We start from the raw sequence: 13,252 nt of genomic DNA, 5'->3' as shown, positions 1-13,252 counted from the left end.
CATCCCCTGGGTCTGGGCGTGACAGACCCCTCCCAGAAGGTCTCTGAAAGCCAGCATCACATGGGTTACCGCAGGCACTGCCCGGTGTCCATGCTGCTAAGGTGGCAGGAGACCCCTGTGCACCCTGGAAATTGTGTGCTCGGGCCTTGTGCTTAAAGGCAGGTCAGGCCAAAGTGCCAGGCCCTGAGACAGGCTCCGCCAGCCGGGAGCCAAGTACTGACCTGGCTGACCAGGGTGTGGCGTGTGGCTTATGCAGGAGCCTGGCTGGCCCATGGAGTCAGCTGCCAAGGAAGAGATGGAAGGGGCCTCCGCCAAAGAACGTACCTGGCAGGGACGGATGGTGGGGACCCTGGTTGCAGGTACAGAGCAGAGCTCTGGACCGTCTGGTCTAACGGAGCAAGGGGTGCAGAGAGAGGCCCTGCTGCCCAGGACCCGCTCTAGGCCCCAGGAAAGCAGGCACGTGCTGGGGGTGACACATTTCCAGGGGCAGCATTCTGGCCGCCCTCTTTTTCTTGGAAAAATCCGCCAATGTACGGAAAAAAAAATACAGGAAGATCAAAACCATCTCCAGTAATGCAATAGGAGCATGACGTGAAAAATATCGTATCACATCTTGACACGGTCACTCATAACGTGAATGTGCGTAAATGTGTAAGCGTTAACTGTTCTTGATCAACTAAATCAGGAATCACGATTACTTGTGTGTACATTTGTGCCAATTTCCATGTCATGTCGATGCCAGCGGCTAAAGGGCTCAAATGCTGGGACGAAAACGACTTTCTGGAGCTGCCTACCGGCCACAAAGAGAGAAACGGCAAAAAGCATTAGAAAAACTCTCTTGTACTCCAAATAAGTATTTTTTAAAAGTCTACAGTCAAGGAGAAAGCTCTAAGCAATGCCTTGAAAGTGATTCTTCACCAACTGATGAAGACCACTCGAAGCAAAGATTATCTTTATCAACTGATAAAGTCGAACAACAATCCGACCAAAGATTATCTTCCCTACCTGATGAAGACGGATGTTTCTATTGTATTTTGGAGGGTGCTATAACTTCCACAGCAGAACGATTTTGTCAGTCGCACGGTCACTGTGAAACTTTTGCATTTTTATACGATATTGGAAATATTAAAAATCAGTTTTCCCAAGATGACGCCCTGAAGCACGGCCAAGGCCTGCGTTTTGCGCTCCCTGCTGCTGGGTTTTCATTTTTATTTCATTTTAAACACCACAACACTGCAAAGTGCAAACTGTAAAAGCCCCAACAAAGCTAGAGCCGGCCCTGCTGCCACCCACCCGAGGGAGACGCTGCCCGCGGGCGAGGCCGTTGGAGGGGAGGGTCTCAGCCAGGCTGGGGCGAAGGACTTGGGGGCAGGCAGGACTCCAGTAGCCAAGCGGGGTTCGGGGCCCTGCCCGGGGAGGACTGGGTTTGTGGGTGCCCCGGGGTTTCCATTAACCCCGCTGGCTTTTCCTCCCCTCTCTGCTGGGTGTGGAAACTGGAGTCTTGTTCTCCCTGGAAGCCCAGCTGGGCGCCAAGTGGCCGGGGTTGCCCCGCAGGGCTGTGCTGGCCCCGGGGGCCGGGCCGGGCCAGGGGTGGCCCGTGGCTGGCGTGTATCTACAGCGGGGTACGGCAGCACCCAGGCGGGGGGCACTGCCCGGCCAGGGGGAAGCAGGCGGCTCCCAGCCCTGTGGGCCCTGGGGAGCTCCCCGCTCCCCAGCTGGGAACCGAGCCCCGGGGCCCCTCTCCTGCGCCAGCTCCCGCCGGGAACGCGGGGCGCGGAGCCGGCTCGCCACTGGAGCGACCCCCGGCCCCGCTCTGGGCCCCCGCCCCGCCTCCGGCGCGCGGCCCGGCCCCCTTCTCCTCCCGGGGCGCGCAGGCTCCTGCCCCGCCCCCGCGCGCCCCCGCGCCCGGCCAGCCCCAGCCCGGCTCCGGCGGCGGCATGTACCTGGCCGGGGCGGCGGCGGCGGTGGCCGCGCTCCTGTGGCTCCAGCGGCGGCTCTGGCCGCACCTGTGGGCGGACGCGCGGTTCCTGCTGCGGGCGCTGCGCTGCCGGCGCCGGGTGCTGCGGGGCGCGGCGGGCTCCAGCCTGGCCCAGCGCTTCGCCAGCCTGGCGCGGGCGGCCCCGCAGCGGCTCTTCCTGCGCTTCGAGGCGCGGAGCTTCAGCTACGGGCAGGCGGAGCGGGCGAGCCGGCGGGTGGCGAACGCGCTGCGCGCCTGGCGCGGCCCCGGGGGGCCCCTGCTGCCCGGCCAGACCGTGGCGCTGCTGGTGGGCAACGAGCCCGGCTTCGTGTGGGCCTGGCTGGGGCTGGCCCGGCTGGGGGCCGTGCCCGCCTTCCTGGGCACCGGCCTGCGCCGCGGGGCGCTGCTGCACTGTCTGCGGGGCTGCGGGGCGCGGGCGCTGCTGGTGGCGCGCGGTGAGTGCGGGCGCGGGGGGCGCGCGGGGGGGGCTAAGGGGGAGCCCGGGGGGCGCGCGGCGGGGGGTAAGGGGGAGCCCGGGGGGCGCGCGGCGGGGGGTAAGGGGGAGCCCGGGGGGCGCGCGGCGGGGGCGGCCCGGGGGGCGCGCGGCGGGGGGTAAGGGGGAGCGCGGGGGGAGCCTGGGGGACGGAGGTGGGAGATGGAGGAACCAGGCGTGGGGGGGAGGGGGGGATTGTGGTTCTCTGGGGGGCGTCCCAGAGGTCACTTGATAAACTAGCCTCACCCAAAGGATCATGGGGGGACGGGACACCCTGCCCGGTCTGGGTGTTATGGGGAGCAAGGGAGCAAAAAGCTGCCCACCCCGACCCTTGCCACGGGACCCGGCTTCCTGCTGTGACCAACTGCGGGCCCCTGGGCAGCTGCCTCTGCACCCTGTGGCCCGGCTGGGGACTGGACTGGCTCTTCCCCACCCGCCCAGCCGGTCAGCCCCAGAGCCCTGAACATGGGACGTAGTTGGGGCCAGGTTTTGGAGAGAGCCCAGCATGGGGCCAGCAGGTGCCCGCTGGGTGCCGGGCAGGGGCTGGGTGCTCTGTACCCGCTGGGTGCCGGGCAGGGGCTGGGTGCTCTGTACCCGCTGGGTGCCGGGCAGGCGCTGGGTGCTCTGTACCCGCTGGGTGCCGGGCAGGGGCTGGGTGCTTGGCCCTTGGAAATCTCACCCCAAATGAGGGCGAATGCTGGGTGCGCTGGGGTCCTCTCAGTGCCATGACACTTGACTCCTGCTGTAGACGGTTTTGGTACCGAAGGGGGGACAGGCAAGGCCCGTGACTCTGCAGGGACCCCCATGAGCACCGCACCGCTGGGGCTGGGCCTGAGAGGCGGAGCAGGCAGGGTCTCCAGCCAGCGCTTCGGCAGGGGCTTTGGGCTCCCAAGTGGAGTCAACGCTGCTCCCTGTGCAGCCTCCCTACCTGGGCCCCGAAACCACAAGGCCCGTGTGAAACCCTTGGCCTGAAACCTTGGCATTAAAGCTCCTGCGGGCGCGGGCTGGCTGGGAACTGAGCCCCTGAGGTGGCTCCTTGGCATGGCTCTGAAAGCCCCAGCTCCTGTGGGGCCAGGTGCTCCTGGCATTGCCCAGTCAGGCAGGCGGGTCTCTCATGTGTCCCTGGCTCCCCAAAGGCCCCGGCTACAGAGGCAACCTCCTCACTGGTCACCATGGGCAGGGGCCCAGGGTCTGGGGCCTGGTGTCTGCACTGCGTCGATAGGGCCAGGGCCTGTGTGGTGCCATGTTTGCAAAGTCGCCGTGCCACGGGGGACGGGCACTGGCTCTGTCTGAGCAGCACCCAGCCCGACAGGGCCCTGCAACCTCCCCCGGGGCCCCGCAGCTCGGCCTGGCCGGACAGGGCCCTGATCCGGGCTGACGCCTCTCGTGCTGCCTTGCTATAAACCTAGGACTTGACCATGGCTCTGCTCAGGCCTGGGCAGAGCCAGGCTCTCGTTAATGCCGCTTCTGCAAACTCTTCGCCAGGCTGGGCTGGAAGAACCTTTTAAAAGAAGTTTGAGGGAAGTTCTCCCGTGTGCCCCTCCCCCCACGTGCCCCACCCTTCCCCCGCCAGCCGCTGTGCTGTGGCAGTAGGAAGTTTTTCCAGGAAGATGAGCCCCAGCCACGTTGTTTGACTTCCTTAAAGCCGAGAGCCCCAAGTGGGTGGATCCGCAGTCTGGCTCCTTGGACCCACGGCTGCCTGGGCCCAGCACAGAGCAGGTCCCGAGCGCTGGCCGGGCTGGGGCTGGGGCTGCTGTGGGTCGCTGGCGTCCCACAGCCCAGATGGGCTCGTTAGTGCTCCTGTCCCTGTGGCGCGGGGCGCTCTGTGCAGGGAGCAGGGATGGGGGAGGGGAATTCGGTGCCTGGGGGGCCCAACCAGGACGTACCAGGTGTGGGGCTTTAGGATGAGCCGGCTGGGGCAGGGCAGAGTCGTGCGGTGTTTGCTGTGGGGCCGGGTCTCGGCGTAGGCAGAGTGGGGGTATCCCTGGGGGTCGCCTGGCATCTGGGTCTGAAATCAGGGCACCCTCCTGGCATTGGAGCTGGGCCAGGAGCCGCGTTAACTCAGCGATTGTATCGCCCCTCTGCAGAGCCCTGCCCCACCTGGGAGCAGCCCAGACCCCCCCAGCTCGGTTCACACCGACAACTTGAATAACTGTAATTAACGCAGCAACATGGCGCATGGCCCGAGCCACCCTCTGGCGTTGCCTAACGAGCTGGAAGTCATCGCAGTAATTGCTACCGCTCCAGGGCTTTAATGATGATTTAATTGGTGACAATTTGGCATCCTCTGCGGGGCGGGGAAGGCGGCCGGACGGGACCGGCGGGGGCAAATCCTGCCACGGCTCAGCCAGGCGCGGACGCTGCGTGGCCTGGAGCTGAACCCACGCTGGGGAGCTCACGAGAAACACGCGGCTCCGTTGCTGGGGCCAGACAGGATCCCGAACCCACTGCCCTCGGGTCAGGAATGGCCAGATCTAGCCCTGAGCTGGGCCTGGGCCAAATCCGCAGCCGGTGCAAATCAGTGATGCCCTTCGGCCTGCAGCGTGCCAGCGGGGCGGAGACCGCGGGGATGGAGAGTTTAGAGGGGAGAAGCCTTTGTCCCACTGAGCTAACCCTGCTCCGGCCTGGCCTGGCGCGCTGGCCCCTGCCCTGCTGGTGGGCTCTGGTCCCCCTTGCCCGCCCAGCCCCTCGTCCTTGGCATACAGCTCCGAGCACAGCCTCTCTCCTCGCCCTTGGGAGACGGCCCATCCCTCCCCACGTCTGGGTCCGTCTCCGTCCATCCGTCACTGCCATTTTCCGGCCCTCCCCCCATGGCTCATTACTCTCCTTTCCCCTTAACGACGGGGCACCGCAGAGGGTGGGGGTCTCGCCCCAGCCACGGGGCAGGGCCCCTGGCCTGTGAATCAGGCATTGTCTGCTGCCCTGTGCGGTGTCTGCTCCAGTCATTGGGTGGGATGAAGGAGGCCCCATCTCGGGCAGCGCCAGCTGGCCATGACTTTGGCACCGGGCTGTGGCCATCTGGCAGCTACACCCCAGGGCAAACGGATGGCCCTGCCCCGGAGCTCATGCTCTCCCCCTCCCCGCAGATCTGTGTGACTCTGTGGAGCCCCTGCTGCCCACCCTGCAGGAGCTGGGCGTTGTGGTGTGGGTGTGGGGCCCGGGCCCCTGCCCGCCGGGGGTTACCAGCCTGCAGGAGCTGGTGGAGGAGGCATCCGAAGAGCCGGTGCCCCCAGACTTATCCACGCCCAGGGACATGATGGACACCTGCCTCTACATCTTCACCTCGGGCACCACAGGTGGGGCCCCACCGCTGCCCCCAGGCCCAGGGCTCCCTGCAGGGCAGGGGCTGTGGGCCCAGAGTGAGGGGCATCCACAGCGTGGGCGGGGGTGGGAAAGGGTCAACCTGGTGCTCTCTGGTGCCTGCAGACTCTGCCCCTTCCCAAGCCCTGAGGTTGCAGGAGCAGGGCCCGGTTCAGGGGCCCGGGGGCAGTCTGTGCCCGCTCCGTGCCCCGATGCAGGGATCCCTGCTCTGGCTTCTCTGTGCATCTGGGGAGCTCCTTGGCATCAGGTGGCCGTGGGGCCGGGATGAACAATGGGGATGGCGGGGGGGGCTTCGGGGCCCCTGGCTCTGCAGCTGTGGGGGGATGGGGCAGTTTAAATGCAGACCACTCAGTGCCATCGGGGCTCAAGCCAGCTGCTGAGCAGGGCCTGAGGGGAGCAGCAACTGTGGGGCATCCCTCAGGGTGGGAAGCCGGGGGGCATGCCCAGCTTGAGGGGGCCCATCTGTGGGGACTCACCCGGAGCAGCTGGGGGGGCGCTGACCTGACCCCACTCCCCTGTGGGTTGGGCACCGGGGAGCCAGGAGCCTGGGCTGGGGCCTGGGGCATGGAGTGATCCCTGTCTCCCCCCACCGCAGGGCTGCCCAAGGCTGCCCGCATCAGCCACCACAAGTCCATCATGTGCCTTGGCTTCTACCGCCTGGTGGGGGCCTCCAGCAAGGACGTGATCTACGTGGCTCTGCCCCTGTACCACATGTCGGGCTCCCTGCTGGGCATCGTCGGCTGCATCGGGATCGGTGAGCAGGGCAGGAGGGGACCTGTCTGGGTCTGGGCTTCCCCTGGGGGTGGTGGGGGGCTTGGCACCAAGGGGAAAATAATCCCAACTGTCCATACCCGGTGGGGGGGTCTGATGAGCTGTTCCCCCGCAGGAGAGAGGTGCCGGAGCTGCGTAGCTCCCTGAGCAGGGACGCAAATGGTGTTAGGAGCAGTTAGGAAAGAGACAGATAAATAAGTCGGAAAATATCCCAATGCCACTATAGAAATCCCTGGGCCACCCACACCATGAACACGGCCTGTGGATCTGGTCGGCCCATCTCCACGAAGATGCGTTAGAATTGGAAAAGGTGCCGAGCAGGTCAACACCATGCTCAGGGGGCTGGAGCAGCTTCCATCTGAGCAGAGATGAGTCAACCTGGGACTGTCCAGCTCAGAAAAGAGCCGGCGAAGGGGGGGATATGCTAGAGGTCTATAAAATCATGCCTGGGCTGGAGACAGTGACTAGGGAAGTGTTATTTACCCCTTCACATAACACAAGAACCAGGGGTCACCCAAAGAAATTAACAGGCAGCGGGTTTAAAACACACATGAAATACTTCTTCAGACAGCACACAGTTAACCTGTGGAACTCATCGCCAGGGGATGTTGTAAAGACCAAAAGTATAACTGGGTTCAAAAAAGAATGAGAAGGTCATGGAGGATACGTCCATCAGTGGCTGTTCAGGGATGCGGCCCCCTGCTCCGGGTGTCCCTAAACCTCCGACTGCCAGAAGCTGGGTCCGGGTGACAGGCGATGATGAGTCACTCAAGACTTGGCCCGGTCTCTTCGTCCCTCTGAAGCGCCCGGCACCGGCCGCTGGCGGAAGACTGGGCACGGGGCAGCTGGACCATTGGTCTGACTCAGTCTGGCCGCTCAGATGTTCTTAAGCTTTTGAGGCCCATATTCCAGCAGGAAGGGGGGCCCCTGAGACTGCGGGGGCCCATCTGGGCCAGGGGAACGGTGCTGCAGCCGTTAGAAACAAGGCCACTGAGCTCAGCGTGTCCATCCCTGGCTGCCTTGGGACCCGCCGGGCACCAGCCCCGCAGATCACCATAGTGGCAACAGTGACACTTTGCCTGTCCCAGGGCGCTGGGCTCCTCGCCAGCAAGGCAGGATATGGACATCGAGAGAGGCTGGTACAGAACACAGGAGTCCTGGTTCCCAGCCCCTCCCCCTGCCCTACCCCACTGGAGTCCACTCCCCTCCCAGAGCTGGAGACAGAGCCCAGGAGTCCTGGCTCTAACCAGTAGGCACGCTGCCTTGGCCCGGTGTCACCGTGGCCTCAGTGGGGAGGGTTGGTACCTGGCCCGTGGTGAGCCAGGGCCCCGGGGCAGCTCTCTGACAGCGCTCTCCCTGCCAGGTGCCACATGTGTGCTGAAGAGGAAGTTCTCAGCCAGCCAGTTCTGGGGCGACTGCCAGCACTACGGGGTGACGGTGTTCCAGTACATCGGGGAGCTGTGTCGCTACCTTGTCAACCAGCCCAAGGTCAGCGCCAAGAGCTGGGGGACTACGCGGTGCCAAGGATCGGGGCCCCTGCTGGGATTTGTACCCAGTTCCCTCCTGGATGCCCCCTTCTTAATGGTTCTGACCCCCGAGCACGGCCTGAGGCGCCCCAGCCTTGGGGTGGGAGGGGGCAGCTGGTCAGCACAGGGCCAGCAGGATGTCCAGAGCTGCGGGCACCATACGAGCACAAACCCTCCTGCCCACTGGGGCAGACGGGGGAAATGGAGGCCTGGTAGCGACAGGGCCAGGAACAGACCCTGCGCTGGCAGCAGGGCTGGGAGCCAGGATGCCTGGGTTCTGTCCCCAGCTCTGGGAGGGGGGTGGGCTCCAGAGGTTAGAGCAGGGGGGGCTGGGAGCCAGGGTTACTGAACAGGTTAAGATCCTGCATTAACCTCTGGTCTGGGGGGGGACGATCCCCTCGCTGAACCAGAGCCCCCCACCCCTGCCCCAGAGAGAAGGGGAGCGGAATCACAGCCTGCACCTGGCCGTGGGCAGTGGGCTGCGGCCCGACGTCTGGCGGGAATTCCTGCAGCGCTTCGGCAACATCCGCATCGTGGAGACCTACGGCATGACCGAGGGCAACATCACCTTCTTCAACTACACCAGCACCCTGGGGGCTGTGGGGCGCGGCAGCTTCCTCTACAAGGTGAGCAGGGCAGGGCCATCGCTGGTCAGGGGCTGCGGGTCGGGAGTGAGGGGCACCGGCAGGGCAGGGGGCTGCGGGTCCGGAGTGAGGGGCACCGGCAGGGCTAGGGGGGCAGTGGCGGGGGGCTGCGGGTCCGGAGTGAGGGGCACCGGCAGGGCAGGGGGCTGCGGGTCGGGAGTGAGGGGCACCGGCAGGGCTGGGGCTGCGGGTCGGGAGTAAGAGGCACCGGCAGGGCTAGGGGGGCAGTGGCGGGGGGCTGCGGGTCCGGAGTGAGGGGCGCCGGCAGGGCAGGGGGCTGCGGATCGGGAGTGAGGGGCGCCGGCAGGGCAGGGGGCTGTGGGTCCAGAGTGAGGGGCACCGGCAGGGCAGGGGGCTGCGGGTCGGGAGTGAGGGGCACCGGCAGGGCGGGGGGCTGCGGGTCGGGAGTGAGGGGCACCGGCAGGGCATGGGGGGGGTCTCTGACTCTGCACCCCTTTCAGCTCTTCTCCCCCTTCGAGCTGGTGCGCTACGACGTGCTGCGGGGGGCGCCGGTGCGGGACGCGGCCGGATGGTGCCAGCGTGTCGGCCCAGGTGAGTGGCAGGGGCTGGCCGGAGGGGGGGACCGGCCAGCTGAGGCCCCTGCTCACCGCTGCCCCCCACAGGCGAGACGGGGCTGCTGATCGCGCCGGTGACGCCCCAGAACCCCTTCCTGGGCTACGCGGGCGGCAGGGAGCTCTCGGAGCACAAGGTGCTGCACGGGGTCTTCACCGCGGGAGACGCCTACTTCAACACGGGCGACCTCATGGTCCACGACGCTGCCCAGTTCGTGTATTTCCGGGACCGTACCGGGGACACCTACAGGTACCCCCAGAGAGCCCCCCTGCGCCATCCAGAGACCCTCCTTCAAGGATCCAGCCCCACCCTGTCCAGAGAGCCCCCTCCCGGTGCACGCACCCCCTGTGCAGTTTGGGGAGCCCTTCGAACCCAGCGCCCCAGAGGGCAGGGCCCGGAGCCGCTGGTGTTTGTCCCTCTGGGGCCTGACGGGGCTGCTGGCTGCGTACCTCATGCGCAGGGGCCTGACCCGGGTGGGCCCAGAACCTGGCCTGGCAGGATCCAGGTGCTTCTCCCAGTCCCCCCAGCGGGGGCGTCCCCGGGGTCGGGGGCTCTGGCTCTGCCCCGCTCAGGCTGCGCTTGCCCCCAGGTGGAAGGGTGAGAACGTGGCGACGACGGAGGTGGCTGAGGCTCTGGCCGCGCTGGACTCGCTGCAGGAAGTCAATGTCTACGGGGTTGCTGTGCCAGGTACCCCCCCCCAGCTGGGTTCCCCTTTCCCCCACTGCCCCCTCCCCTGCAGGCTGCTGCCAGGGGCTCCCCAGGAAAACGGGAAGCTGGGGGGGGGGTACAGCTGCCTCCTGGAGCCCAGTGGGAGAATGTTGGGGCAGGGAGGTTCTGTCCCTTCTGCCCCCCTCCCCCCCCGCACACACCAGTGTTCATTGCTCCCCTTCTCCCCCAGGGTACGAGGGCCGGGCTGGGATGGCTGCCATTGTCCTGCGGCCAGGCTGTGAGCTGGATGGGGCCCGGCTGTACAGCCACGTGGTGGAGTTCCTGCCCCCCTACGCCCGCCCCCGCTTCCTGAGAGTGCAGGTAATGCCCGCTGGGCACCAGGACCATGGCGGGGGGAGTTCAAACACCACCGGCCTCCCTGTCAAAAGCTCGGAAACGGCACCCCTGGGGCAAGATGCGACTGCCTCTGGGGTTGGCATGAGGGCTCTTTGGGACAGGAAGTGACAAACATCCTAAATCCAGGTGGAGCTGCAGGGGTCACCTCATTAAAGCCCCAGACAATACATAGCAACTGCCCCTCCCCCCCGAATTGCCAGAGCGCCCCCCGCCCCCCAGGGCACCAAGCACAGCAGCTTGGGCTGGGTGAAGCTGTATGGGGGGGGGATTCTGGCAGCTTAAAGGACCTGAGCAAAGACCCAGGAATCCAGGCCAGGGGGGTGTCAGCCAGCGGGAGCCCCCAGCCTCTGGCACTCGCACCCGGGAGCTCTGACCCCCCCTTGCCTCCAGCAGTCCCCCCCGTCCCTGCAGTGCATCTCACGCCAGGAGCAATGCCCCCTGCCCCCAGCCGCACTCTGACATGCACGTCTCCCTGGCAGGATCACCTGGCCACGACCCAGACCTTCAAACAGCACAAGGTGCGTCTGGCCAACGAGGGCTGCGACCCCACGCGCCTCCCAGACCCGCTGTACCTGCTGGACGACGCCTCGGAGGCCTACGTGCCCCTGACCCCGCGGCTCTGGGAGGGCGTCATCTCGGGGGCTGTCCGGATATAACTCCCCCCCGTCCCACCCGCCTCGGGCGCCCTCTGGCTGGGGGTCACCTGGGGAGACTACAAGTCCCAGCATGCATGGCTCAGCACCGTTGCATGTTGGGAGCTGTAGTCCCCCCTGGCCGCACCTGGGCGCTTTGCTCCCTGCTGCTGCTTGGCCAGGGCCCGGGCTCTGGGGTGCTGCCTGCCCCCGAGGGGGAACAGGGGGAAACAAGGCTCAGGTGGCTGCAGGGAAGGATTTTTTCCCCTGTTGCGCCCTGCCCCCACTGCACCCCATGTTTTTCACCTCCTAGCCCCCCATCTCCTGCGCACACCCCACTCCTCTGCCCCAGGAGGCTGGAAGCTGGGAGCTTGGCCGTCTCGTCCTGGCTCCCCCATGCCTGTCTCCAGCAGGGCGGCTCCATGGGTGCCGGCTGGGAGCTGTGCCTGGGATTTGTTGGGCAGTGCCCTCCATCCCCCCTCCCCGCACTCGGGGGCGGCTCTCCCCTCACAGGATCTCGGCTCCGGACGGGCTCCCGGCCTGGGGTGTTGGGGCAAGGGAGCTGCCTGGGTGCCGCAGGGTCACACAGTGTGGGGGGCGCTGGGCGGGGACCCCAGGGAGCTGGATTCGGATCCTGGCTCCACCGTGACTTGGGGTGGCCTCGGGCTGGTCGCTGAGCTCCCAGCTGGGCCTTGGGGGAACAGCGCTGCCTCCCCACAGCCGGATCTGGCTGGGCTGTTCCGACTGCGAGATGGGCCGGCAGGGACCGACCCTGGCTGCAGCCTGGACGCTTTGTGTCCAAGGACTCGCCAAGCGTCCTTTGCTCTCGGGGCCTTGGGGTTGGGGAGGGAGGTGACCAGGGTGGTGGGAGGTGCCGAGGAGGGGAGGTTTGTACTTTTTATACCTTTTGGCAAATAAAACATTTTTAACAAAGCTTGTTGCTCTCTCGTGCCCCCCCCCTTTGCCCCTGGAGCTGGGAGCCCCCCTTTGCCCCCCAGTGTCTCCCTCTGGCACTGGGTGTTCTGACCCCACAGCTGTGGCTGGGTAGGGTTAGGGTACGTCAGTTCTGCAGGTTTTGTCTGCCTGGGGGTCAGTTTAAGGGTCCCCCAGAGGCTGCCCAGGGAAGGGGGATGCAGAGGTAGGACCCAGGCCAAGCCCAGAGCCTCATCCCGGGCACCTGCATCTCCCCCATTGGCCTCCAGTCTCTGGCCTTGGACCAGTGGGTGGAGGGGAGCTGGAGCGTCCCCAGCGACCCCCCCCTCCGTGCCCAGCCCGCCCACGGGTGGCAGCAGGACAGGCAGGGACATGATCTGGCCACCCCCAAGTTCCAGGCACCCGCCTGCACATTGAATCTGCCCTGGGCTGGGCTTGGGCAGTCGGTTGCACCCTGGTCCATGGGACACAATCTCCTCCCCGGCAGCCTGCTAGACACGAGAGCTGGGCCCCACGAACCGGGGCCCTGCCCGGGCATCACTAGGGCTCCATGGAGGTGCCCCCTCCCCCAGCCCCTGCATATGCACTGGGCCTGCCGGCTGGGTCCACCCTGTGGAACTCTCTGCCACTGGAAACATTAATGAGCAGAGCCACGTGGCAGCCGGACCTTGGCCATCCCCAAATTAGCCCCTGTGCATGCCCCCCATCCCACCCACCCTCCTCAGCTGTTCAGACTCCTGCAGGCTCGAGGGGGGGTGTCTCTAGGCCAGGTACCCTGATATTCTGTGGCCATACCTGCCCCAGACAGATAGAGGCCTCTCCCCTGTGGAAGCCTCAAGGGGGGAAAGCTGCAGAAGGGGGGGCTGAGGAAGCAGACACGAACTCCACCCCCCCCCCGCCCCAAGGTTAAAGCTGTTGGCATGAGCCTCGCTGTCCCCAGAGGAAGGGAAGAGGAATCTGCCCCTTGTCCTGACCTCAGCGGCCTGGGGTGGGGGTCCCTGCTCGCCCCCCCCAGAGCAGCTCATGCAAATGCTGCCCCCACCCCCACAATCCCCAGGATCCATGCCCCAGGCTGGGTAAATCCCCTGATTTCAACCCAAACTGCGAAATGGGGTCAGGTTTGCTTGGTCTGGGATAGCAGGGGGCTGTGGATCGGGAGTGGGGGCACTGGCAGGTCCGGGGGGGCGGGCAGAGGGCTGCGGGTCGGAAGTGAGGGGCACCTTTGGCCGGGGTGACAGCTCCTGGGGTAACAAAAGAGGCTGGTTCCTAGGGGTCCCGCCAGAGAGGAAGCGTCTCCCCCTCCCGCCTGGCTCCTGCAAGGAAAGTTGCGGGGGGCG

The 13,252-nt window shown here is 66.0% G+C and overlaps 1 protein-coding gene and 1 pseudogene across 1 annotated transcript; both read left to right on the top strand.

Moving 5' to 3' along the window:
* Nucleotides 1-1,914: 1,914 nt before the first annotated feature.
* On the top strand, nucleotides 1,915-11,915 carry SLC27A3 (solute carrier family 27 member 3). Its single transcript, XM_048828605.2, has 10 exons — nucleotides 1,915-2,412; nucleotides 5,537-5,746; nucleotides 6,367-6,525; nucleotides 7,906-8,030; nucleotides 8,500-8,694; nucleotides 9,174-9,264; nucleotides 9,336-9,534; nucleotides 9,875-9,972; nucleotides 10,184-10,314; nucleotides 10,830-11,915. The coding sequence occupies exons 1-10, from the start codon at nucleotides 1,938-1,940 to the stop codon at nucleotides 11,004-11,006; spliced, it is 1,860 nt and encodes a 619-aa protein (XP_048684562.2). The 5' UTR covers nucleotides 1,915-1,937; the 3' UTR covers nucleotides 11,007-11,915.
* On the top strand, nucleotides 2,666-5,548 carry LOC125625952 (uncharacterized; annotated as a pseudogene).
* Nucleotides 11,916-13,252: the final 1,337 nt, after the last annotated feature.

This window comes from Caretta caretta, chromosome 24 (genome assembly GCF_965140235.1).
Source record: "Caretta caretta isolate rCarCar2 chromosome 24, rCarCar1.hap1, whole genome shotgun sequence".
Lineage (NCBI taxonomy): Eukaryota > Metazoa > Chordata > Testudines > Cheloniidae > Caretta > Caretta caretta.
The sequence above is the reverse complement of the archived record's forward strand: the minus strand, read 5'-3'. Positions and strand labels throughout refer to the sequence as shown.